Source organism: Pararge aegeria, chromosome 21, assembly GCF_905163445.1.
Source record: "Pararge aegeria chromosome 21, ilParAegt1.1, whole genome shotgun sequence".
Classification (NCBI taxonomy): Eukaryota; Metazoa; Arthropoda; class Insecta; order Lepidoptera; family Nymphalidae; genus Pararge; species Pararge aegeria.
Window position 1 is genome coordinate 5,923,365 of NC_053200.1, and position 27,509 is coordinate 5,950,873.

The 27,509-nt window shown below is 36.2% G+C and overlaps 1 protein-coding gene across 1 annotated transcript in view; it reads right to left on the reverse strand.

The window, feature by feature from the left end:
- Positions 1-27,509, reverse strand: part of LOC120633005 (high affinity cAMP-specific and IBMX-insensitive 3',5'-cyclic phosphodiesterase 8) — a 260,512-nt gene that overhangs the window by 148,022 nt on the left and 84,981 nt on the right. The window contains exon 3 of the mRNA XM_039903027.1: positions 12,669-12,704. Coding sequence (XP_039758961.1) covers positions 12,669-12,704 — 36 coding nt within the window. The remainder of the gene's footprint in view (positions 1-12,668; positions 12,705-27,509) is intronic.

The following is a 27,509-nucleotide window of genomic DNA, read 5'->3' on the forward strand; positions in this document are numbered from 1 at the left end:
TCTTCTTTAGGGAGTTCCACAATCCACGGTTCCGGGCCGCTTGCCTCCGTCGGCTCCCAGCAACTCGCCCGATGTCGTCTGTCTACCTCGTTGGGGGCTGACCTACGCTGCGTTCACCGGTGCGGGGCCGTTCCAGCACCTTAAGATCCCAACGTCCATTGGTCCTCCGAGCTATGTGCCCGGCCCATTGCCATCTCAGCGCGACTTCCTGAGCTATGTCGGTAACTGTAGTTCTTCTACGGATCTCTTTATTTCTGATTTCATCACGTAGACATACGCCTAGCATTTAGAGAACTCTGAGCCTTCTTATGAAGCCCATAGTATTAGAATAACAATTTTTTTTTTTTAAATAAATAAATGAATATAAATATACTACGACAATGCCAACAAATCGCCATCTAGCCCCAAAGTAAGCGTAGCTTGTGTCATGAATACTAAGATGACTGATGAATATTTTTATGAATAATATACATAAATACTTATAATATACATATTACCACTCAGACACAGATGATAGTAACAACATTGACATTGAAAATTTAAAGGAGAAAGTGCAGTCCACATATTAACACTACAGTTAAATTTTTTTTTTTTTTAAATTACTAACCTTAAATAAAACAAGATTAAATCTAAGTCTTCGATACCACCGCAACGAGGCGCAGTATCTACTTTGATACTCGCGGTATCCTCGGTGCCCCCATTGAAAGGCCAAACTAATTCTTAAGTCAAGGTGGCCCCCAGCTTTAGTGATTCCAGTAGAAAATAGTCTGGGGGTCTACAGAATCTTTTATTAACTCTTATAAATAACTCCAGCCTCCGAGCACCACGGCAAGGTCATCCCAGCGTAGTGATTATGCAGGCAAACACTCCAGCACGGCTAGCAACGGCCGGACACAATTATCTCCCCGGGGAAAGGATACAAAATTACCTTCTCCCACAGCTTTATCAACTCTCACAGCACTAGCGTAAAAGCGGAAATACTATCCAAATAATATATGTGTACAAACGGGAGTAAACTTCTCCTATTCCATGTTCCAGTGATTTAGCAGGTGGACTCATTAATTGTATCCCTTGTCAGCGGATATAATCGGGGGAAATATTTTTTATCTGCCGCCCGTGCTTGCCCTGCTGTTGGGAGAGGCTTTGTCCAGTAATAGACTGCAGTTATAAGCTATAACTAGCTGACCCGTACTACTTCGTTGCACCAAACCGGTTATTACCGGAAAACACAAATAAAATTACATTTTCTAAAAATGAATCCTAGCTAGATCGATTTATCGCTCCCGAAACCCCCTGTACTAAATTTCATGTTTTCATTTCATTTCATGGTAAATTTTAACAGAAAAAACAATTCTAATTTAGCCATTCCATTCCATTGCTGAAATGGCTGCATCGATTTTGATGAGACTTTAACAGGTTTTCACAGGCTAGTAGAGGATTTCACAGTAACAAAGGCTACTTCGTATTTATATTGGTGCTTTAGTTGCGATATAGCTCCTCTAACTCATTCCACTACCGCTTAGGGGTACCTAAACGGAAGTGGAATGGGGATTGGAAGATTGTTTGAAAGCATTCAAATTTGCATAGTTTAAAATAAAGTGCTTAAAGACATTTAAAACCACCACTCAAGAGTGTAGAGCATTAGCTAAAAGTTTGTATGGAAAAAAGTTAGGTATGTATGTATTACAAAGTATGGACGAAATCGCGGGCAACTGCTAGTAAGTTATAATATTAGACTCATAGACTATAAAACCCCCTGTTCTAAATTCCATACTAAATTTCATGAAAATCGTTGGAGCCGATTCCGAGATTCCAATTATATATATACAAGAATTGCTCGTCTAAACATATAAGATTGAAAAAGTTTACCGATGTGTGGCCAGGCAATATGTCAAACCTCCATCAATCGTGTTAAATATTATAACCATCACATTTTAATTATTAAAGTCATTCGTCCATACAAAACCAATTTGGACAATATGACAAAATGAACTAACAGTGCTTGCTTTTAATCAATGAATCAATGTTATTAGTATTTAGGGCAGCGGTGATCGTGTATCAATTTAATGAACACGTCGTGTCCATATCTCGAGGCATTGCCAACTTGCAGTGTACGTGTGTGTATGTACAAATTAATTACTGAGGCGGTTTGTTTATACGTATAATAATACACTTAATGTATTATTTTAAAAAACCATCTTGTTATCTCTGTACAAGGAACTTAACCTACTTCATTTAAATTAAACAAGTGTGATGACCTCCCTTACATCAGTTTTCCCTGACCGTTTTCATTCAATCACCAGAGTTATTTTGCAAATACGCGGGAGAAATTTTAGTACACAAGTGTCAGCGCACATAGGTGCACGCTCTGTTCACTCACTCACGACCGGCATTCCCGAAATTTGAAACTCCGAGCTGGTGCTAAGAATTTCTTGATACAAAAAAACTAGTTGTTTTTAATATTTAAAAATATAATAAAAAAATTAAAAGATGGAAATGGTAGTAGCGCATTGGGATTCGAATTGGGACAGAGTTCGAATCCCAGCACGCACCTCTAACTTTTCTAAGTTACGATTATGTGCGTTTTAAGTAATTCAAGTAATTAAAATATCACTTGCTTCAACGGTGAAGGAACACATCGTGAGGAAACATGCTTGCCTGAGAGTATATAATGTTTTCACGCACAGAGCTCGGGTCTTATAACGCACGTACGAGTAACTTAAAAAAGTAAGAGGTGCGTGCTAGGATTCGAACACGGCCCCCGGAAAGTGGCTTCACCGGATTGGCGGATCACCGCTTCAACAACCACCAACAGCTTGACTTGTACAAAAAATGCATTAACTTTTTAGTTGATATAGCATTCATTTCACACGTGTTACAGTAATTTTATAAAGTGGATAAATAGTTAAACTTTTGGTAACTATAACTTGATATGTACCAAATATTTCATTTAATTAATCAGCATTCAAAGTCAAAGTCAAAGTCAAATAGCAGTGAGTAGTGATGGCGATAACTACAATCGTAAACTTAAAAATAAAGCTACGAGGGTTCCAAACGCGCCTTGGTCTAAGAAGAAGCCCACAACAAACTTAGCCGGGTGTTCTTTTTGCTATCACCATCTTACATTGTCATTAGAAAATATTCAGGAAGCAACCTGGTTAGAGCAATTGTTAATTGTAATTGAGCATTATTAACAAATGAGCTGTTTATTCTTATTTCATAACTAAAAAGTTTTTAAGTTATAATTAAAATGATATTGGATTCACTGCCAGTGTTCCTGACATTCTGGCGGAAGGTTTGATTTAAATATGGGTGTATTTTCGATTTCATCCGTTGTCTAAAATGATTTTTTTTTATTGCAGGAGAATCATATCAATGAAACGAAGTCGCGCGTTAACCCATGTAGTGGCAACACGCGCACAATAATTCAGCGCTGTCACTATGTAAGGTGTGATTAGCCGCTGTCGTAAGTGTCGACAAGGCCGTAAAGCTGGACTCTAAATCACCCACATATCTCGAGGCCTGCCTATCACGAATACCGGCTAATGGCCTTTGATACGGATTCGTATGGGACGAGCGTTTGTTACAGAAAGCGGACGTATTTATTTATATGTATATAGGCGAACTGCCTAGTTGGTCTAGCGGTTAGCAACTACGGATTTTTAGGTTCGGGGTTCGGGAGTTATTTATCTTAGAGTTAGTTAGGCCGGCCAAAAATTATAAGATAAATAATAATAAATAAATAAATATCTATCTATCTAGCCCCAAAATTAGCGTAGCTTGTGTTATGGGTAGTTAGATGACCTTCGAATCCGGACATTACAGGTTGACTTTGCATGTTCCTTTGCATGTTCCATTGTATACGATAAGTGTATTTCTATGGAATAGATTTTCATATGAAATCTAGAGTATATCAAAATAAATAATTATAAAATAAATAATTTATATAAAAATACAACGCACATCGCCATCTAGCCCCAATGTAAGCGTAGCGTGTGTTATGAGTACTGAGAGGACTGATGAATATTTTAATGAATATTATACATAAATACTTATAATATACATATAAACACCCAGACACTGAAAAATATTTATGCTCATCACACAATTTTTTTTCATTTTCCAGTTGTGGGAATCGAACCCACGGACTTGGACTCAGAAAGCAGGGTCGCTGGAAACTGCGCCCATCGGCCGTCCGCCAATGCATTGCATGCTTTCACGAAGGCCTTCTTTTGAGTTTGCTTACTTGGGCGGCTGTAAGCAGTCAAATGCAGATTTCTCTAGCTTAAAACTCTTAAGTTAATTATTGTTAAAGGAAATCTAACCTATATTAATAGCAGCTCTATCGTTCATTTGGTTACTATCTTGTTTTCCGCTATACGCGTCCAAACATACCTATGTCACGAGTGGTGCCAAAATATTGTTCCAGTTTTGGCGACGCATCGTTTCGGCTGTACCGATACATATTTTTCATTGATAAAACAAACTTAGTTATTGCACTACTCTTTTATCAATATCTTACGTAAATATCGCTGGACATTGTCATATTAGTGAAATACGAGTCTACCATATTATTGGCGTAAAAAAAAATACAAAAAAGGGACTTGCAAAATAAATGTAATACCAACTAAAAAGCAATAAATAAATATTCTCTTTATCATTTTTAAGTCGGTGCCCAGTTAAATGTAAAAAAAATACATAAACCTCCATCGCTACTATAAAATAGCGAACGGTATACAAATTATATACCTAGTCACCAACAGCTGTTAACGGTAGCTAAAATGACGTCATTATTTAATGATCAATTTTGACGACCTCCCTGGCTCAACGGGCAGCGCTGTGAATTTAAGTAGGAGGTAGGGTTCGATTCCCGGCAGGTTGAGTTTGGGAATTTATAATTTTTGTATTTTCTCTGGTCTGGTGTGGCGGGAGGCTTTGGCCGTGGCTAGTTACTATCCTACCGACAAAGACGTGCCGCTAAACGATTTAGTGTTCCGGTGCGATTTCGCTTAGAAACCGATTAGGAAAGCAGATTCTACCGAGACGAGCCGGCAAGAAACTCAGTAATTGCTCTTTTCCAACATTAACATTTACAATCAATTTTCAATCTTGCGGGAATTGAGACTTTGGTCATACCATTTTTATGGATTACCATCAATTATTTTTAAAGTTAGTATACGTATGTTAAACCGAAAATGTGGGAGAACTCACCCTGTTAACCCTAAGTTCTATGTTCTATATCTGTTGTTGTCATTTTATTTGAATAATAAACAGTATTTTACCATTTTGTAGATAGGTATTATTGGTGAAATATCTGTCCATGAAATTAATGTTATCAACAAAATCATGTACAAAACGTTATATTCAACATTCATAACAATTTACGCTCAAAATAGAAATTGATGCCTCACGTGGAAATTTTTACAGAACACAGCGAAATTAAAACGTAAACATTTCTCATGTAGTCTTTATTGCTAAGGCCATAGAGGCTATAATGTAAACTGCACTACAGTGGGTGGCACGATCTTTGCCCCACACTACCTACCTTCATATGGGACTCTTTTGTGTTTGAAGCTTTGTTTTAATACAAAGGAGTTTCATAAATTCGTGCTGAAATTAAAAGTAAAAATACCAGTTTTGATTCGGATCAAGATAAATTGTATTCTTTATAATGCTTAGGTTTAGTTAGGTTGTGCAACCGACGTCTGCCCCCTTAAGAAGGAACTTGAGGCGGTGGATACGGGGATTCTGTTGCCTCGAGTTCCATGTGTGCCTTCGATGGGGTTTACGGGCTATTGATCTGGATCTCAGAGGAGGGTCTGCCTCAGTGGGCGCCGCCGGCTGGGTTGCGGTTATGTGCGAAAGCGTTCCCATGACCCAGTCACCAGGCGAAGAGTTGGAACACCGTGGGTTTCAGTCGGTAAGAGTCCGGCAAAACCTCTGCACCTCCCCGTTATGTGGTGGTATCCATAAGCATTTGCCCAAGAAGGAAAAAAAAGGCTAGGTTGTGCAAGACATTTCAGTCTCGTCTTAAAGTTAGTTAGTCTGACCTGGATATAGGATATTTCGGCAGTGTCTAGATGTCCTATTGGCATACCTGTATATACAAGTCATGTATTTAATCATCCCGGTGATCATCATTATCAGCCTTTCTTTTTTTTATTTTGTCAACGGGTGTGAAATCTTCTTAAAAGATACCTTCTTCTTATAGATTCTCAGCGGGAGAATTCGGGTCATGAGGGATTGCTATTAACTAAAACCTCATCGGTAGCCAACCTCAGTGCATATTGGGAGGCTCCGGGATCTTCTAGGAACGCACCGGTGCCTCCCTTGCACAACAATTAACAATGGTAGCTCGTCCCGGGAGGGTTCATGATTCCTGATGGTTCATGATGGCTTCCGACCTCACGTAAGTACGTCGCTGTTGAGGTAAGGCAACACAGGTTGGTTTGCTTTAGCAAACAGCCGTCTTCCCGGGGTTGTAAGTAGAGGTTGTGACGTGACTGCTATTAGGACCGTTCGCAACCCATCATCATCTTCAGCCTATGAACGTCCCACTGCTAGAAACAGGTTGAAATCTCTCAAGGTTTGAAGTAAAAAGTTCATATGTATCTAGCAAACAGTCGTGGGCCTCTACGTTAGACTACCGTTTTTGAGGATCTAATAGATTAAAAGTTGGTTAGAATTAGATCTATTTGACCGAAATCCGTATCGGAATCCCTCTTATAAATCCTCTGTTTATTAAACCATTTAGCTTGAATAGAACAGGACATTCGCTAACACCTTAACAAAATAAATCAATAAAAAGCCGTGTTTGATATCGAATAATGGGGTTTTTGTTTAACTATAAAGATTTTATTTTTATTATAATAATTAGGTTAATTAATGTTTTCTAGGAATTTGTATTCTACCATTATCGTTTACTATACGGACTTATTTAGTATTAAGTTTTTAGTCAACCCTTTCAGCTCTATGCACCGAGAAAACAAATTAAGAAAAGTACAAGGTAAAGGCCATGGTAGAAGGCTATACGGTTTAATTTACGTGCGTATATATTCCTAGACAGATTTACGAGGCAATCTCGTGGATAGGAGCATATAAATCAGCGATATACTAAATATTGTGAACATAAGTGGACCGTAACTGGACTTACACGTGGCCTCGTAAAAACTCATCCAGGTGTGTTAATATTAAACAACGGAAAGTACAAACAGTTGATTTTACGTTTAAGCAACCTCCGTCAAAGCGGGCCTTTGGAACGAATGCCATAAAGCTTTGGGAATTTATAATTTCTGATATATCATTGGTCTGGTCTGATGGGAGGCTTTGGCTGTAGCTAGTTACCATCCAAACGATAAAGACGTGCCGCTAAGAGATTTAGTGTTCCCGTGCGATGTCGCGTAGAAACCGATTAGGGGTATGACTACCATACTTCGTAACAGGGTAGCCCGCTACCATCGCAGATGACACTTACTTACAACCAGCTGAGATTGCAGTCATGGACTTACTTATAGGGGAAAAAAAAAGCTACATAGTTAACTCCATTATGATTTACTGAAAAAAACACCATCTCAGAGTTTCATCATCATACAAATATATAAACCCATACCGGCCACTACAGAGCACGCGTCTCCTCTGAGAATGAGAAGGGTTTTGGACGTAGTCTACGCTGGCCAACTGCGGATTGGTAGACTTAGCACACCCTTGAGAACAATATGATCAAGATCGGTTCAATGGCTAACCGAAACATAGGTAAAGAACAAACATACTTACTTACGCATTAACAATAATATTAGTTATTATATTTTTATTATTATTATATTCATTACTATTTTAATTATTTATTTTCTTTATATTTTTTTATAATAATAATAATAATATTCATTTAATTTAGACGTTTCCATCCAAAGATTCTTAGTATATTAGTAACAATTTTTCCTTAACCACTAATATAGTATTGATTAGTTTAAATAATAAAAAAAATTACACACAGTAGCACAGTATAGGGCAGTCGAATCTGGCAGCAATTACCTTTAGAATGCCGTTTTTAAAAGTGTTGTTTTTATTTATATAATTAAGCATTGTTAAGTTAAAAAAAAAACAATAAATAAAAATGATATTAATAAACTTGTTCATACGAGTACTTATACCAAATCATTTAATCCGAAAAGTTTATGCACCTCAGTGGAATGCGTGTGTAGATAAAAAGTCGGTGATTATATGGATTTCATGGCAGAGTTACAAATACATTCGGCTATTCAATTGATTGCGAGGAAATTATTTTCTCTTGCTTTTTGATTCTGGTTTCCCCATTAACATTTTTATGTACGAAAACATAAAAACCTAACCTTAAAATTGCTTAAATTAAGCAATTCAAATGTCACTTGCTTTAATGCTGAAGGAAAACATCGTGAGGAAACTTGCATGCCTGAGAGTTCTCCATACGGCCTAGGACTCAGAAAGCAGGGTCGGTGCCCACTGCGCCAGTCAGATGTCAAAAAATAATTCAAAATTCATTTATAGTTTAAAATTAATTAATGAATATTATCTGGTCTGACTAACATGTTAGTAAGGCCATGTAATATATGTTACATAATCCGTTGCTCTCGTTATATTACACTAGACATACTCTCGATTTGATATTTTACACTAGCCATTGCTCTCGAACGTTTGTTTTAGTTTTTGAAACACCCCGTAGGGGCAGTTTATCTGAGAGATGAGTGTGGCAGGTGGAGAGTGTGGCAGTAGCAGCAGCAAAAATAGGAGTCGGGAAATGAATTTATCCACTTTGGAGCTTTGAAGGACATTTTAGTATACGTCGCTTTCAGCTTCAGTAACAACAGATAATGACCGTTTAAGTTACAGAGAAAATACTAAAATACGTTTTCTATAAAAACAATTCAATTTAGGTGTAGTTCTACAGATATTTTTAAGTTTTGTATTCTTGTACTAAAATCGGGTGTAGTTTTTAAATAGAACTTTTTCTATCAAGTAAATGTAGCTCTAAAATTAATTTATATATATTTTATAGCTATGCTATATCACTTCCCTTGTTGATAAACCTATTTATTTGCTTAAGAATTATTATGCGATACACCATTTTTGTGTGGGCTACACCACTTTTGTTTCAACCGGCAATTCAATAAAATTTAAAAACACAAAAACTGTATTTGGGTCAGATATATTTCCTAAATTTTGCTACTTTGATTTAAATTGTTGCAGTTTTCTTATAGATCTAAAAGTAAAAAAAAATAATTATAGGCTATGTTATTTCTTGATAATTTAGCTTTATTTTGGTGACAAAATAGTTAAAATGGGACGTATATTTTCGAAGCCTATTCGATACAAACAAACAAAAAAATCTCTCCGCTTTATAATATTAGTATATATATTGATAACTTGATGTCCCTAGAATATGGTTTATCATACTTCAAAGGCGTTAACATTATTAAAATAATACTACTTTAACCATGGTAACCTCTGTTTTGAAAATGATAAACTTACATTCCATTCTCGCATATCGTCACCACACAACATTTAACAGACGACCGTAAATAAGTATACTCGTATTATATAATGTATATTGCGCAAAAAACAATGGATATTAAGGCCTGTTTCCACTAACGAACATGGCAATATCTAAATAAGTAACGCCTAGTCTAAGGAGACTCCTAGGCACACATCAACCGTTCACCAATAGTTATCATCTATGAGTTGGTGTGACGTTTTTTCTATAGACATCGCCTAATCAGTAGGCATTCAATTTGGGCGATGTTAGGTTTAGTGAAAACGGGCGTAAATATCTTAGGAATTAATCCAAAGAACATAAAAATGGACTTACCCTTCCACATTTCACTAGGTCGATACATAATGTAAGTTTACACTGCACTGAACCATTTCACCTTTCGCGACAACGCGTCTTGGGAGACTAAAAAAACATTGAAGATTCGACCTAGTCTTATCACCGCCATCTGACGTAAGCTAGATAACGTGATACGGATTGAGTGCATTGAAAATTTTCATTGAGTGCTCCCGAGAGAGTCTAGAGAGCGAATCACTAATTGATTTTCAGTGTAAGTGTTTATTGCAGTTTGCGGGTGCGATAACACTTCGTTCTAATTAGTGATACCCCTAGTACCTTCGGGTTTATAGTTTAAAGTTCGTGATAACGTTTGTTGAATTTGTTAATACCAATTTTATAATGCCTGGGTAAAATGGGTCTGCTTTTTTTAGTATACATACACCGTTTCCGCATGGGGCGTTGGATATTGATTTCTCATCATCATCATCATTTTCGTCCTCTTGCTTTTTAATGTTTGCCACACATACAGACATATCTCTTCTTTCATAAGAGAGAGAGAGGAGAAATAGAGTGAGAGAGAGGGAGATGGAGAAGGAGAAGGAGAGAGAGAGTCTAGCTGCTCCAATCACCGTTGGTGCACTTGAAAAGCCAAGGTAAGGCTAAAATCAAATATTTATTTTTTCTTTGCCTACTGATGGAACTTTTGTTGCGTACATACTGATTTATACATGGTAGTGCGATTATGGTGATTGGACACTCGTAAACTTTAAACTAAAGGTAAGTACGAGGATTTCAAACGAGCCTTGCTCTAATAAGACTTTATAGTTGTTATAACATATTTTTGATAATTAGTACTTACAAAAGGCGTATATTAATCTCCGCGTCACCCCCGACAACGGCATCTAACAATTGCTGTAATCCTTAATCAATACAAGAAATAGACATTGAATTTCATTATCGGAAATTATACCAACTCGTGCTAGCAGTTCTGGATTATTTGCGATTGTTTTATCTCCAGCCAGTAAAGTCAGTAAAGTCAGTGCGTCTTCTCACACGGCCGGGACAATTCGTCACGACATCTTCATTCTTATCGAATCTTACGGTAGTTTCTTAAGTATTTAAAATTGGTGGTAGTATGGTTCTAAACAATATTTAAATAATAACTCCCACACTGTGGCTAAAAGTAGATACACTTATCTGAGGCTGTCATTTCCTCTTTTAAGATTATGCTTTCATGTGAAATTCAAAAATTCCTTATTGGAAAGTTCTTTTTACATTTTAGTTTCCATTATTGTTAGCTTATGGCGACTATATTCGTTAGCTTAAAACAAAGATGGTTCCAAGCGCGCTCTAGTCTATGAAAAGCCCACAACAAATTTAGCTGTTTTTTCTTTACCATATCACAGTCAATTAATATATATCTATGAAGTAAGAGCAATTCATACAAGCATTCAGCAAGCTTTTTTATTTATTATGCATATGTTGGTGCCCTCTTCCCCTTTATTTCGGTTAGATACGGCTCATGTGTCACACGTGTGGCCGCTGACATGAGCTGATTCCAGCGATACGCTCGTGTCACTCTTCATTACTTTGATCACTCGTGCAAACGCAAAACTCATGTACCTTTCAGTCATGTTGTTATTGCTAAAATAACTTTGATTTTTGTACAAAAATCTAATTACCGATTAGTTAAATAATACTGGCCTACTCAATATTTGAAATTTAAAAAAAAATAATGAAAGTGACTTCAGTGATGTGTTATGTGTTTGTCTCGGTTAATAGAACAATAAAATATGTATTTAACCCCCAACCCCCATTTGAGCACTGTAAAATCTAAATCTAAAATTAAATCTTCCTACGAGAGAGGAGACCTTTCCCCAGCAATGGAAGACTAAAAAAAAAAAAATTTAAATTTAGTTAATACATTTTCATCTTATATTTCATAATTAAATCAGTTGCAAAAATACACTGAGAACGATTGCTTTGATTGAAAAATAACGAAGAAGAAGGTTATTTATTAATCGTATGGCAAAGCTGTATTAATAAACCTACATCGAGCTTAGGACAGATGCTCAAGCATAGGTCAAGTATTTAAAAGACCGAACTTGAGATCCTGTTCGCAGATCCAGGTCGTATTAGGCTGAGGATGATTATAATGAAAATATTGGACTGACTGCGACTGATTTGAAGGTCTCCGCTGTAGAGTTCTGTCCATATTAACCTGTATCTAGAGTATATCGACCAACCTGGTCGGTGAGCGCTGTGTTCTTAAAAGTACGAACCCGTTACGTTTAATCAATTTGAAAAGAGAATTTGTACTGTCTTTGGCCATGGCAAGTTACCTGTTGACATCGACACGTCGTCAAGCATTTTAAATTTCCAGTACACCTCCTAACGGTGGAAGTGGTTAGCCGAATAAAAAAAGATTGGTATATCCGAGAACTTTCATTAGGCTCTCCGTTTAAACAGAACTTTAAGAAACTTGGCCTTTATATATTAAAAACACTGAATACAATGAAACATTGTTATCGGTTAAACAATACTCTTTTTTTGTGACGGTGGTAAAAAATAAATAGGTGGTTAGTTGAGATTTAGTTTTAAATGTTATCTTGTTATCAGTGGCGTGCATAGAGGGTATGCACAGGGTATGCAGATGATATAAAATGAAGAAAATCTCCAGTATCAGTTATAGTTAATTGACGGTAGGCATTTTATAACTCTTACAATGCCTATCTTTATGTTTTTTATAAGTCTTACTGTAGATTTTCTTCATTTTATATCGTCTGCATACCCTGTGCGTACCCTCTATACACGCTCGTTTTGTCTAGCTTAAAATAAAAAATAATGTTAAGAAGCCACTACTTACAAACACTCTTTTGACCTCCACATATTGTGAACGTACCTGCAAAAATAAATTAATAATGTGAAAGGAAGAAACAAAACAATTAAATAAAATTAAGAATAAAAATAATGGTATTCCTAGTTTATTAATAAACTAGCGGACCCTAGCGACTACGTCCGCGTATGAGTCAATCGAGAAGCTAGAATAGATCTGATGCTAACATAATAATCATAGTGGCTAGCTAATTACCTACTATTGTTTATGTGGTATACTGAGTAAAAAAATTTTCAGTATATTAGTCGCTACATACATACATACATCCATCCATACATCCAGCCTCACACACTTTCGCATTTATAATATTAGTAGGATGGTATGCATGCATTCGATCGCTGTCCCATATACCTTGCGACTTGCTGTTATTTGTGAAGACTTATGTCCTTTATCTCCGACAATTTTTATCAGATCTTTACTAAATTGAGACAATACATGCTTGATTGTATACACTTTCAAATAAAAAAAAGAATGATTAAAATTGGTTCAAATTTAACGGAGTTATGAAGTTAAATTGATAAAATATTTCATCCCATTTTCCGGAGGAAAATAATTGTTCATAGGAATAAAATGTATCCTATATGTTGATCCGGAATACAAGCTACCAATATATCAAATTTTATTTAAATCCGTTCAGTAGTTTTCACGTGATGCCTAGACAGACAGACAGACAAAAATTAAATATCTGTTTTAGACTCAGTATCGATTATAAAGCATCCCCCGGTCAAAATTTTCAAAATATACTAATTGTACGGAAATCTTCCCGTTACAGTTTTATTATAAGTATAGATATTTATTACGGAATTTTTGGTTGAGAAATATAGAAGATACTTTCTAGAAATGAATGACCACGGTTTGGTGAATCAATAGAATATAGCATTAAATTTCATACTAACATTGTGTCTAAATCCACAGTGTTCCTAAGGCAATTTCACGCTGAAGTTATTAAAGTCTTATATCCTATAACTGGCCTAGAAGATAACTTGTGAACAAAATTGCGGTTTAAACTTCATTACAACTCCCAGCAAAGTTTTATTATATGAGCAAACACTGATTAAGGATCGGTAAAGTATTAAGTAACATCATTTAAAGTGCAGTCTGCAAAGTTTAAAATAAACTTGACACCTCTTAAAGGAGCGAGAAAATAAACTTGAGAAACAAAATTAAAATTAACTAAGTAAGCATTAAATAAAATGCAAATCCACTTTAACTTTCTCATTAGTAAGCTTCGGACTTAAAAGTTTCGTAGTTCTTTCTGTTCCCTTTCTTATTACTATAAGTCAAATAAAATCAGCATGCCATCATTTAAATCTAACTTTATTTGACTTAGTAAGAAGTTTACTTTTTACGGAGCGGTGATAGCCTAGCGGTTAGGACTTCGGCTTCACTTTCAAGGCCAGTTCGAATCCTACGCATTTCTAGCTTTTCTTAGTTATGTGCGTTTTAATCAATGAAAATATCACTTGCTTCAACGATAATGGAAAACATTGTGGGGAAACCTGCATGTCTGATATTTCTCCATAATATTATCAAAGGCTTGTGTATTCCAACAATCCGTGCGTGGAGCGTGGTGGACTACGGCCTAAACCCTATTCATTCTGAGAGGGTGAACCGTGCACTGTCGTGAACTGGGTCATGTGTTATTACTAAAAAAAACTTCTAGTTAATTTTTAAAAACATAAATAAATATTAGAATTAATTTTTAACCAAAAAGTTCCTTTTAACTATTTTTCTCAACCTAATATATAGTATAACAGATTCGCATTTTCAGTACGCCCTTTGAACGAACCTATATTCGTTTCCATGCATCTATATCACGAGTTAGTCGTCGCCATTTTGGAGCAATGAAACATAGCAACCTTTAATTAACATTGCTTAAATACTACTCACTTAATAACATCTCGATTTACAAAGGTCACTCTGGTTTACATTTCCTATACGCCACAGACTGCATCGAGAAGCCAAACCAATTTCGTAGTTGTGTACACAAGTAGATTGCCCGAATTCGTAAAGTAAATCAACTAGTGCACGAGCTTTTTTACTAATTTAAAGTTCTTATTATATTTGGTTGAATGAAGTTTATTGAGTCTTCTAAAATGTTCACTACAAACAGACAGACTTGACGTTTAAAAATTGCTTTTAGAGTAAGCCGACTTCAGATAACGGAATTTCGAATTTTGAATTTGAATATTTTTATTATTTTTTCTTTATATAACTGGCGTGTGCCCTCTTAAGATCAGTCTGCTTAGAATTATTTATAACCCGTGCATATGACGTCCAGAGCCTCCCGCCATACCAAACCAGAGAAAACTGCCTCTGCCGGAGATATATATAGATACTAGGTACTATAATTAATGAGAATTGTTGCATAAACTGCAAAAAATATCCTTTTTGAGAGATTCTGATGCGTGCGATGCGTGAACGGTAAACGTTACGCCAAACGACGGCAGTATGTAGTAAGTATATCGGAATTGTTGTTTCTTTAAAGTTCTATAAAACAGTCCGCGACAACATACGACTACTTTTTTAAGTTGAATCATCGCGGACGAAGTCGCGCGGGTCCGCTAGTACTACTACTATTTTTCGTAAACCTGTAAGATTGAAATTGACAACGTAATTAAAAGAATCCAGTACACAGCTTGCACACACTGGCGTATCTTCGCGGCCGTGATCTAAAACCGTTAAAACTCGTCGTAAACAAGTGAATTATTTATAACTGAGATAAAGAAGTTTACCGCACGTACTTACACCCGTCTTTCTTAGAAGCAGGTGTTTATCGTGCGTTGGTTGAATGAATCTATTCACTAATCTATACTAATATTATAAAGAGGAACGATTTTTTGGTGTGAAACATCTATAGGCGAGGAAACCCGATCGTTGGCGTGGCGATACATACCGTTACGTGTACTATACGAAGTACCGGTGGCGTGCATAGAGGGGGTATGCAGGGGGTATGCAGATGATATAAAATGAAAAAAATCTCCAGTACGAGTTATAAAAAACTTAAGGATAGGCATAGTAAGAGTTATAAAAAGCCTACCCTTAAGTATTTATAAATCATACTGGAGATTTTCTTCATTTCATATCATATATATGTATCCTGTTCATATTCTCTATAGTATAGTGTATACAGTACTGTTCATATGCTATTTATATTGCAGAAAAGAGCTGTACGGTCAATATATAAACTTAAATCACGCGAATCCCTCCGTAAGAAGTTTAAAGAAATATCCATACTTACTGTAGCTTCACAATATATTTATAACAATATAGTATTTGTAAGACAACATATTAGCCTTTATAAACAAACAGTGGACATAAACAGTCGACTTACAAGAAATGGTCATAAATTAGTGTCACCTACATATCGTCTGCGAAAGGTACAGAAGTCATTTGTCGGATTGAGTATACGCTTTTATAATATGATTCCTAAGGAGAATTTAAAAAATTAAGAAATGTGTCTGTGTCAAGAATTTTTAAAATAACTCTCCTAAAAGTCGTGAGCGGCAAATTTGTTTGGCAGTTTGTCAGATTATAGTATAAAGATATAGCCATGCAATACCATCTTTTAGAAAAAGTACCAGCTTCTCGGCAGCACCCACAGCCTATTTTGTGACCTACCTCTTCTATTTGGGTACTGTTCACATAGTGGGGAATAAGTGTGGATATTTTGGTACGAATAGTAATCCCTATCCCTACCCCTACTAGTATTGTAAATGTGAATGTAAGTTTGTTTGTTACGCTTTCACGCAAAAACTACTTAACCGATCCTCATGAAAATTTGTACACATATTCTTGGAAGTGTTAGAAGTGGTTGGAGATAGAGGACAGAACTCCTCAGTGAACAGCAGCAAACCCCACATTCAAGGCTTAGCGATACTGATTACTTAAATTTTTTTTGAAATGCCAAATCCCAAAAAACAAAGTTAAACGCAGACGCAATCGCGGGCAACAGCTAGTATTCCGTAAATATAAAGACTAGGCAAAATGATAATATAATGTTTTTCCTATGTAGTGGCTTCCAGCTTCAAGCTTCAGCTCGGCATATTGACCGTACACAAGCCACCTGCTTGATAAAAGCTTTGTTTGCACCAGTTGAGTTTCCCCACAAAACCAAGCCAAATCGTAATATCGAGACCTAGCAGTTCGAATTTCGGGACGGGCTAAGAACTGTTAGGCAGTGCATAGAAGGTATGGACATGGTATGCATATGATATAAAATGAAGAAAATCTCCAGTAGGAATCATAAAAAACTTAAGGATAGGCATTGTAGGAGGTATAAAAAGCCTACACTTACGTGTTTAGAACTCATACTGGAGATTTTCTTTATTTTATATCATCTGCATACCCTGTGTATACCCTCTATGCACGCCACTGCTGTTAGTTATTGTTTTTTTTTGTTAAAGAATCTCAGTACCAGACCGAAGTTAGGAAATTGGCGGCGCCAAACAACGTGGCTCAGAGAGCACGTTGAGCCGTCGGTCCCCGTTACGGCTCTTAAGATGATAGTCGTTGAAGCCAACAAATTACGTTACGTTAGGGACGTTAATATTTGATGAGAAGTTGAAATATCATAGACTAGTTAGAGATGGATTATCTTCAATAAGAACATAAAATATTGTTCGTGGAATATTTTATCTATTGAATTATCTATCGATTATCCGTTGTAGGTACACCATAAAGTAACATTTTCCCTCGTTGTTTTAATGAATTTATTCACAGATGTTGCTCGACATTATGTTTCATTTTGCAATTTATTTTTATTTCACTATATGGCGCTACTATTGATTCTATTATTGCAATATTTTTAAGGATTTAATTTTTTTTTTAAATAAATTATTGTAGTCTATGTAACTTCGTTATACAGCTTTCTTTTAGTGCCGAAATGGAGCATATTGGGTGCAAACAAGTCAACAAAATATTTTTCATCATCATCATCATATCAACCTATTACCGGCCCACTACAGGACACGGGTCTCCTCCCGCAATGAGAAGGGGTAAAGGCCGTAGTCCGCCACGCTGGCCAAGTGCGGTTTGGTGGACTCCACACACCTTTGGGAACATTATGGAGAACTCTCAGGCATTCAGGTTTCCCCACGATGTTTACCTTCACTATTGAAGCAAGTGATATTTTAATTTCTCAAAATGCACATAACGTAAAAAGATGCGTGCTGGTATTTGAACTCGGCCCCCCGAAAGTAAAATCGAAGTTCTACCCACTGGGTTATGACCACCTTTATAATATTCTTATAGATTAAATGCCTCTCAAGAAGAGAGAAAATTCTCAACAGGTGGATTTTTATGCTATTATATACCGATACCGTTAATCTCAATTAATGTTTTTGTTTTTGAGAAGATGATTCACATTCCGTGAATAACAACAATAATCGAGGATAGTTTGATAATTTAAAGATGTTATTTTAGACAGGCAAAATGGCCGGGTGCCAGAACATTACTTTTAATTTACACGCGTGTTAAGATACTTTGTTATAGCCAGGCTTTACTATAAATCGTATATGTGCTATAAATCGAAGTATCAATGTTGGTATCGAAGTATTTATTTGAAACGCCGTATAACTATTCCAGTAAAATGATAATGATTTAATAATTTAGGCAGTTACTCTAGATTCATTCTGTTTTATAAATAAACTAGCCAACCCTCGCGACTTCGTCCGCGTATGAGTCAAAGTAAGTTTTCATTATATTAGTTATATCCATCCTCACAACTACCACATTTATATTATTAGTAGGACGGTATTCATCGTTTTCCCATATGCCTTGCGACTTGCTATTATTTGTGAAGAGTTATGTCCTTTATCTCCGACAATATTTATCAGATCATCATTAAAATTGGACAATACATGCTTGGTAGTATACACTTTCAAATAAAAAATTATGATTAAAATCGGTTCAAATTTAACGGAGCTTTGAAGTAAAATTGATAAAAATTATCATCCCGTTTCCCGGAGGAAACTTACTGTTTATCGTGATAAAAAGTATCCCATATGTTGACCCGGAATATCAGCTACCACTAAACAAACTTTTATTTAAATACATTCAGTAGTTTCACGTGATGCCTGGATAGACTGACCGACAGACAGACAGACAAAATAAATAAATAAGTATACTAGAACAATACACACATCGCCATCTAGCCCCAAAGTAAGCGTAGCTTGTGTTATAGGTACTAAGATGACGGATGAATAACGGACGGAGTTTTGAGTTTCAGTTAGCTGGATAATCATTTTTTTTATATTAACTAGTCGTCCCTCAGTGGTCAAAATTCGACCGTAACAAGTTTAAACATTATTAAGGTTCTATTGGCAATACTTCTGTTATCACCACTGGCCTCTAATTTACATAAAGGTCACTGATTATCCCAGATTTTGCCACTGTTAATTTGTCTTTTTTTTCTTCAAACAAATTATTCTCATCCAAAAAAATATTTAAAAAGGATATATGCGTGCGCGTGTATCAAATACGCGGTAGTGTGTGTGTGATATTATTTTTTATTGATTCATGTATTTATTACGCATAAATTAAAATTATAAATTATTATTTTGAACTCCTTCTCTATAAAAACTATAAGTGTGGGAAACTTCACTCCTCCGTCAAAGGTACAAAGTTTTTGTTTCACGTATCATAGATATTTGAGGGACTAAAATTGACCTTCCCGAAGCTAAGTGATAAACCATCGCCAACGTAGCATCACTTCGCAGGGCATGCAAGGAAGCAGTGCTACAAAGTGCTATCCTGTGCAATCTGCTGAGTTTCTTGCCGGCTCTTCTCAATGGAATCTGCCTTCCGAACCGGTGGTAGAGTCACTACAAACAGACTGACTTGACGTTTCAAAAGTGCTTACTACTTAGGCCTACTTGAAATAAATGAATTTTAATAATGAATTCTTGAAATAAATGAAGGTAAATCGGTACATACAATATAAGTAATTAAATTAGTATGGTACACCTGAAAGCTCTAGCAAAATACACGACCTCATCCAAAATCTTACATGACTGCCACAATGCTTTACAAATCCTAACAGAATCAAACAGAGTAACTCTGAGATGGATACGAGGTCATAACGGAAACATGGGAAATGTCGCAGCCGACGAACTAGCGTGGCTCGCCACATCACTGAAAGTGGTAGGACCGGAACCGATCATACCAATACCTCTCAGTGAACATAAAACATGGCTACATAAACAGACACAATCCTCACACTCAGAGCTATGGATTAGCGAAAATGAGTGTAAACATACAAAGGAGGCCTTTCCAAACCTAAACACACGACTAACAACCAAATTACTAAAACTAAGTCGGAAAAAACTAAGGATGGTAAGGATGATAGGGCATTGCCAACTAAACAAGCACCTTTTCATTTTAGGTATAACCGACAGTCTTCTGTGCAGAGCATGCATGGAAGCAGATGAAACACCGACTCACGTATTGCTCCGATGTAGAGGAGTATGAGAGCAACGCTCAGCATACCTTGGCTCCCCAGCATCACTCCCTGAAGCACTTGGCGACCTGGACGAGCTGCTAAGCTTCTGGAGTGAGTTCGGATGGCTGGAGTGACCCAGCGGGGAGCTGGACCAGTGGCATTACGTACAACGGAAGGTTCCGGCCGACCAAGTACAGAGACAAGCCCAGAGAAAGAAGAAGAAGCATGGTACACGTTCAAAATACAAAATAAAATTAACTGCATTTGCTTTTAAAATATAGGTTAAAATATCGGTAAAAGGATGTCGGGCAATCTAAAATAAGCGGCAACACGTAATACGTGCTAATGAAAAAGTGGGCCAGCATTTCAACAACATCGTGATATGTGCCAAATCGTACAAATGGTATATTCGGACAAATAAACATAGGAGTATGTACGACTGATATTATGACAATCCAAAGGCCTGCCAGGGCAAATAAAATGGAAATTTGTTTCTGGATGGTTTTTATATCTAGTTAATTTTATTGGTACCTAATGTTAGTAAAGCAGTGATAGCCCAATGGGTAGGAATTCAACTTCACTTCAGGGTGCGCCGGGTTCGAATCTCAGTACGCACCTCTAACTTTTCAAGTTAGTACCTACGCTACGCAACGCGTACCTTATAAATTGACAAGTGTCACTTGATTTTGATATTACAAGTGATGTAATATCAAAATCAAGTGATATCAATATATTTTTTCAGTAAAAACTATGGCAGTGGTTTACTCAAAAACTATATATTATCGTTTCGGTTTTACAGTTAAGACACAAAGGCAGTAAATAATGGGCCTCTAAAGCGTGTGAAGTTCTATTTCAGACGTTGTATAATGCAACCGAATTGAGAATCTTTCCTTTTTTGTGAGTCGGTTAAAAAGAAAACTGACACGCAACTAAAAATTTCTCAACTTGTTTGGGGAAGTCATGAAATATTTAAAGTTCAAATTTACAATTCGACTGAGCAACTACTCCTTTAAAAGTCGCTTCAAGTTATGTTAAGGAGCACGCTTTCGGAAATTTCAAACCCAGTTTGCAACTGTATTCAAAATTCAGCAGCAGTCTACATTTTATATTTCTATAGCTTTAACTCAACAACTGTTAGTCGTATTTCTGAACCTTATATATACATTTCATCAATAAATTTTTTTTATCAACTTAGAGACAATTAACTTAGAGACATAGAAAACGATTCAGATAAAGTTTCATCAAAATTGGATTAGCCTTTTTTGCGTTAGAAAGTAGCCTAGAAACTCTTTACTTTATTTTATTAAGAATAAACATTTGAAGAAATGTCATGTGAATGTAAAAAACGGTTATTTTTAAAAGTTTATCCCCGCAAAACGGTTCGTGCTTGATTTTCGACTGTATGTTTTTTTGTACATTTGTTACTCAGTTACCAAATAATGGGACCACAACTGAGGTACAACACAACGTACTAAACCAAAAAAGAATCATCAAAATTGGCTTATAATTGGCGGAGTAATCGAGTAACAAATATGCAAAAAACAAAAAATTGCTGTCGAATTGAAAACCTCCTGTTTTAAGTCAGTTGATTAAACAAGAACGTGTCTTTAGTCATTGTACAACGCATTTCTACTCTTATCAGATCTCTTAAAGGCTATCCCAAACAGATGTGGTACCTATATATCAGTATAATAGCCCGCTATTGATGAAGCTTGTCACTTCTGATGTAAGTTAAACATTATATAAAATTCCCTTCGTGAAAAATTACAGCCAAATTCCCAAAAGGAATTTAACCATAATTTTGCAGTGTTCTGTTCAGCACTCACGTATAATATTTTAAAGAACTGTGGTACTGAGATTAATATAATACAATTTAGAAGGTAAATATAATACGAAAATAGACGGCCGACTGGCGCAGTGGGCAGCGAGCCTGCTTTCTGAGCTCTAGGCCGTGGGTTCGATTCCCACAACTGTAAAAAGGTTTGTGTGTTTAACATGATTGTTTTTCAGTGTCTGGGTGTTTAACGCTATATTATAAGTATTTATGTGTATTACATTCTTTAAAATATTCAACAGCTATCTTACCCATAACACAAGCTACGCTTACTTTGAGGCTAGATGGCGATGTGTGTATTGTAGAATATTTATTTATTTATAATACTAAACACATTATACGCGCAATTCAGTTTAAAATGATTACACATAGGTATAAAGTTTGTTACGACTTGCACATTTCCATAGTAAGAAATATATCCTTCATTTCAAATAAACTTTTTTTGACATGCATGCCAATTTGTTGTAAACATATTTCACTGCATTCATGCAAATGCAATTTTGTGCTATCATACCGAATCATATCATTGTCAAATGCAATTTAACTTCAATACCTACCTTATTATATATTGCGAATACAATTTTATTTTTTACTTTGTTACTACTTTGAAGTGGATTTGCGTTAACATTATTTATGATGGCATTCTAGCATCGAGAGCTTTAGCTACATCCCACTTTATATGCTTTTATTATGATAAATTTCTCCATTCTTCACAAACATGTTGCCGTTTGCTACATGATTTATAGCTTCGGAGAAGAATTATATTGTTACAAGATACCGTGTCATTTACTGGCACGTCTATTTTCAATATTGAATCCATTCGTAATCTATAGATTTATTACTGAGCAACGTTTTTATTGAAAACTAGCGGACCCGCGCGACTTCGTCCGCGAATGAGTCAACTTAAAACAATAGTCGTATGTTGTCGCGGACTGTTTTATAGAACTTTAAAGAAACAACAAAACCGCCAATTCCGATACTTATTGATACCTTACCTTACTTCCGTCGTTTGGCGTAACGTTTACCGTTCACGCATCACAATCTCTCAAAAAGGGTATTTTTTGCAGTTTTTGCAACATTGCTCATAAATTATATTAGCTATGGGTCGTAGCGTGATGCTATATACCCGTAATTGTTACTACCAACCCAAAAAAGAAAAAAAAAATCGAAACAGCATTTTCTGAGTTTAGCGTGTTCAACCAAACAAAATTTTAAAGCTTTATTATATTTCAATTATGCCTATCCCAAAAACCACATCAACCTGAAACTCCGGTCCGCGGATTTTGAAAGCCAAATGCGGAAAATATAGCGAGGCTATCCTGCAGAAGCTGTTTGCTTTTCCGGGATAAAAAGAAGCCTATGAGCTAAACCAGACTATGTTGTAGGTATCCTTACCAAATTTTAGCCAAATCGGTTCATTCGTTGTGGCGTTAAGGCGTAACAAACATCCATCCATCTATCCCTCCATACATACTCGTACATCCATCCATCCATAGATCTATTCCCACAAAATTTCGATTGGTAGTACACACGGTCTAATAAAAAAAGAATTATTAAAATCGGTGCAAATTTAACGGGGATATGAAGTAAAATTGATAAAAATTTTCATCCCATTTCCCGGAGGAAACTTATTGTTATCGGGATAAAAAGTTCCTATATGTTGACCCGGGATATCAGCTACCACTATACCAAATTTTATTTAAATCCGTTCAGTAGTTTTCACGTGATGCCCGGACAGACAGACAGATAGACAGACAGACAGACATACAGACAGACAAAAATTAAATAAAAATCTATCGATTAAAAAGCATCCCCCGGTCAAAATTTTCAAAATATATTAAATGTACAGAAATCTTCCAGTTACAGTTTTATTATAAGTATAGATAAGTATCTATACAATTTTCAACAAATATTATTTGGGCGTCCATAAATTACGTGAGGATTTTTTTTAATTTTCTGTACCTCCCTCCCATGGTGAGATGTCGTAAGATTTTATTCAACCTACTCCCCCATCCCCCACTCTAACGTGTGTTTTTAAAGAAAAATAATTTTAAAATTTCCTTCGTGCGTCTTATTTACGACTAGTTAAGACAAGTAATCAATATTGCTGAGAGTTTTAGAGTGATTATAAGTGTAATAAAAAATCAACAATAGAAAATTGCGTGATTTTTGCCAAGACCCCCCCCCCCCCCCCCCTCTCTCCAACGTAAGATTAGATGAGATTTTACTCGTCCCCCTCCCATCCTTAAACATCTTACGTATTATATGAACGCCCTTCTAACACCTTTGCTAAGCAACTTATCAAAAGCCTACTTCTCGTTTTCACTAAACCTAGCCATCGCCTAAATCGAATGCCTAATGATTTGAGGGAGTTTATAGAAAAAAACGATATGCCTAAGAATCTACTTAGATTAAGCTTTACTTATTCAGGCATTGCCTCGTTCGTCGTTAGTAAAAACGGGCTTAAAGATCAACTATTAGAAGTATCAACCCATTGCCGACCTACTACAGGGTACGGGTCTTCTCCCACAATGAGGTCTTCTCCCACAATGAGAAGGGGTTAAAGCCGTAGTTCACCATGCTGGCTCAGTGCGAATTGGTGGACTCCATACCTTTGAGAACATTATTTGGATACTCTCAGGCATGCAGGTTTCCTAACGATGTATTCCTTAACTGTCGAAGCAAGGGATGTTATTAATTACTTAAAACGCACATAATTTAAAAAAGTTTTGCTTTAAAAAGAGGTGCTTTGCATGGTGGTTAGCGTGCTGGGATTCGAACTCGGCCCCCCGAAAGTGAAGTCGAGCTCCTACCCACTGCGCTATCACCGCCTCAACTTAAACTTGACGTAGTCGAGCTTCTAGCCGACAAATCGTAGACAGAGCTTGTCCGGCAAGGTAATGCCGATTACCGCCATGTTATGTTTGCTGCAAATGCAGCATTGCTGTATTCTTGTCTGAAGCGCACGGGTCTCTTCCTACAATGTGGAAGGGTTAAGGCCGTGGTCCGCTGGCCTGGCTGGTTGTGACGCTGGCTCAGTGCGGATTCGTGGACTCTACACACCTTTGAGAAAATTATGCATAACTCTTAGGCATTTTGACGGCCGACAGGCGCAGTGGGCAGCGACTCTGCTTTCTGAGTTCAAAGCTGTGGGTTCGATTCCCACAACTGAAAAAAGGTTGTGTGATAAACATGATTGTTTTTCAGTGTCTGGGTGTTTATCGCTATATTATAAGTATATATCGAATGCTATGAGCTATATTATAAGTTTATTCCTCACGATTTTTTCCTTCACCGTTGAAGCAAGTGATATTTAAATCCTTAAAACGCACATAACTTAGAAAAGTTAGAGCTCCTACCAACTGGGCTTTCACCGCTTTCTAATATCAAAGAACTACATCGGAAATGCTATTTTCAGTAGGGCGCCTTTTAAAAAATTTCTGATGTTGTCTGAGTGGGTTTGCTCGAACATTATTTACGGTCACTGCAAGTGATTTTATTGCGGTAGAAGCCACGTATTTTCATGTTAACATACTGAATTAAACACTTACTGCCTGTTTGGTCTAGTTGTGTGTATGTGTAACGACGGATCACAAGGTCCGGGGTTTGAATACCGGCTCGGGCCAAAAATTGTTAGGTATTGTATTTTTCTGGAAAAGAATTTTCAGTAGGTTAGCAGCCGGAGTAAGAAAATTGACGATGTCAATGCCCGTATCTCGAAGAATCCGTTGAGCCATTGGTTCCGATTATTATCTTGAACATGTGACTATAGTCGTTAAAGCCTACTAACCCGCGTTGCAGCAGCGCAGTGGGTCTATGCTCTAACTCTGTGGAAGTCCGTCTCCTATGCAGTGAGTAGTAAGTAAATAGGCTGTGAATGATGATGACTAAATTAAATCCTCGTTCTTGACATATTCTTGTTTCAAGTGTCTTTTACTTAGCCTACTATAATAGCAAAATCACAATAATATTCAAAGAACTTACAAAGTCAAAGTAAATCATTTAACTTCAAGTACCTATAATACCAAACATTTTACTATCATTTATTTCTTCCTGTATAGTTTATTATTTCAGGATTGTTGTTTTGTATTTATTTTTTTTAGGTAACGTAAATAGCAAGATGACTGTTATAAGTAGAAATGTTTTTTTTAAATTCATTTATTTATACTCTTTATTTGCACGCCATTACAAGTTGAAGAAACAAAAGAATAGAAAAACGAAGGCCGAAGCAGAATACCAAAGTAAGTATCGCTTAGTAGCAATCTCTGCCAGAATTGTTTTTTTACGTTTAATGGTTGAATGAATTGCCTGTTATACTAAGCTGTGATAACAATTTCTATATTGAGCCTTTTTTGCATTGTGGCTTTAATACAGACATTTCGAAAAAGTAACGACTGTACCACAAACTACTTATGAATATTGGTTTTAAAAATTCAAGTAGGCCACATTTTTATATCGTCAATTCAGACTGTTTGTCGTGACTACCACTACCACCCGTTCGGAAGGTCGTATATGTGTGTGTCGTAATATGTGCCTGTATTAAAATTCCGGGCAACATTAATTCTTGCAAGAAGGATGATTAATAAAAAGGAAGATTTGATATATAATCTTATTTCATATTATCCTCGAGGCGGAAATTTGGTAATTCATTCCCTGCTGCTAATTTCTAAAGCCATTTGATATGAGAAATATTTTACCTAATTGGTATTCGTATTTCCTTCATATTGACAAAGAGTTAGAAAAATCGCGTTTCTTCGTTTTCTGAGTGGCCTTCCTGTAAGAAACAATGATAAACTTTTCAACGAAATTGTAGAAATTACCTACCCTACGTCCTAGGCGAAGCATCACTTTATTTTAGAAATAATGGAATCTTTAATGATAAATGTATATAAATACTTAAATAGCACATCAATAAGAGTCAAGAACCAGATTTTAATGGATAAAACACTTCGAAAACGGTTCAAAAAATTCCAGTAATAAAATGTATATATTAAAAATTTAGCCATACAAAAATTTAACTTTTTTTGCTTTTGCGCTAAAGAACTCTCATCTGGCAGTACTTTGTCGGTATTTTTTATATGATGATATTAGTTTACAATTTATTATCTCCCATCGATTATTAGTTTCTCACGATATTTTTTTTTCATAATGTGTCCATGTAGTTTTAGAACTCACCAACATCGTGAGTTAAACATGAAAAATTTCCACTTTGTATCGATGGATCAAGAAGGAATAAAAAACTATACATTTCAAACACATTTTCAAAATATACTGATCATGTGAAAATAAACTCATCACGATCTGTCAACTGTGTGCCAAGCGGCGGTCTATTTTAGTCACTGGTCAGATATTCTTTTATTACTGGGTCCATTGATGTCACAGTTTTATGGTATCCTCCCATGTTTCTTACATTATCATCTTTTGCTTCCGTTGATTCCGTAATAAAACAGGATATTGTTTATATGTTGTCCCAGTGTTGCAAAGTTTTATATCGAGGTTTCACAATTAATATAGAGAGACCTTATCCTAGAGACGC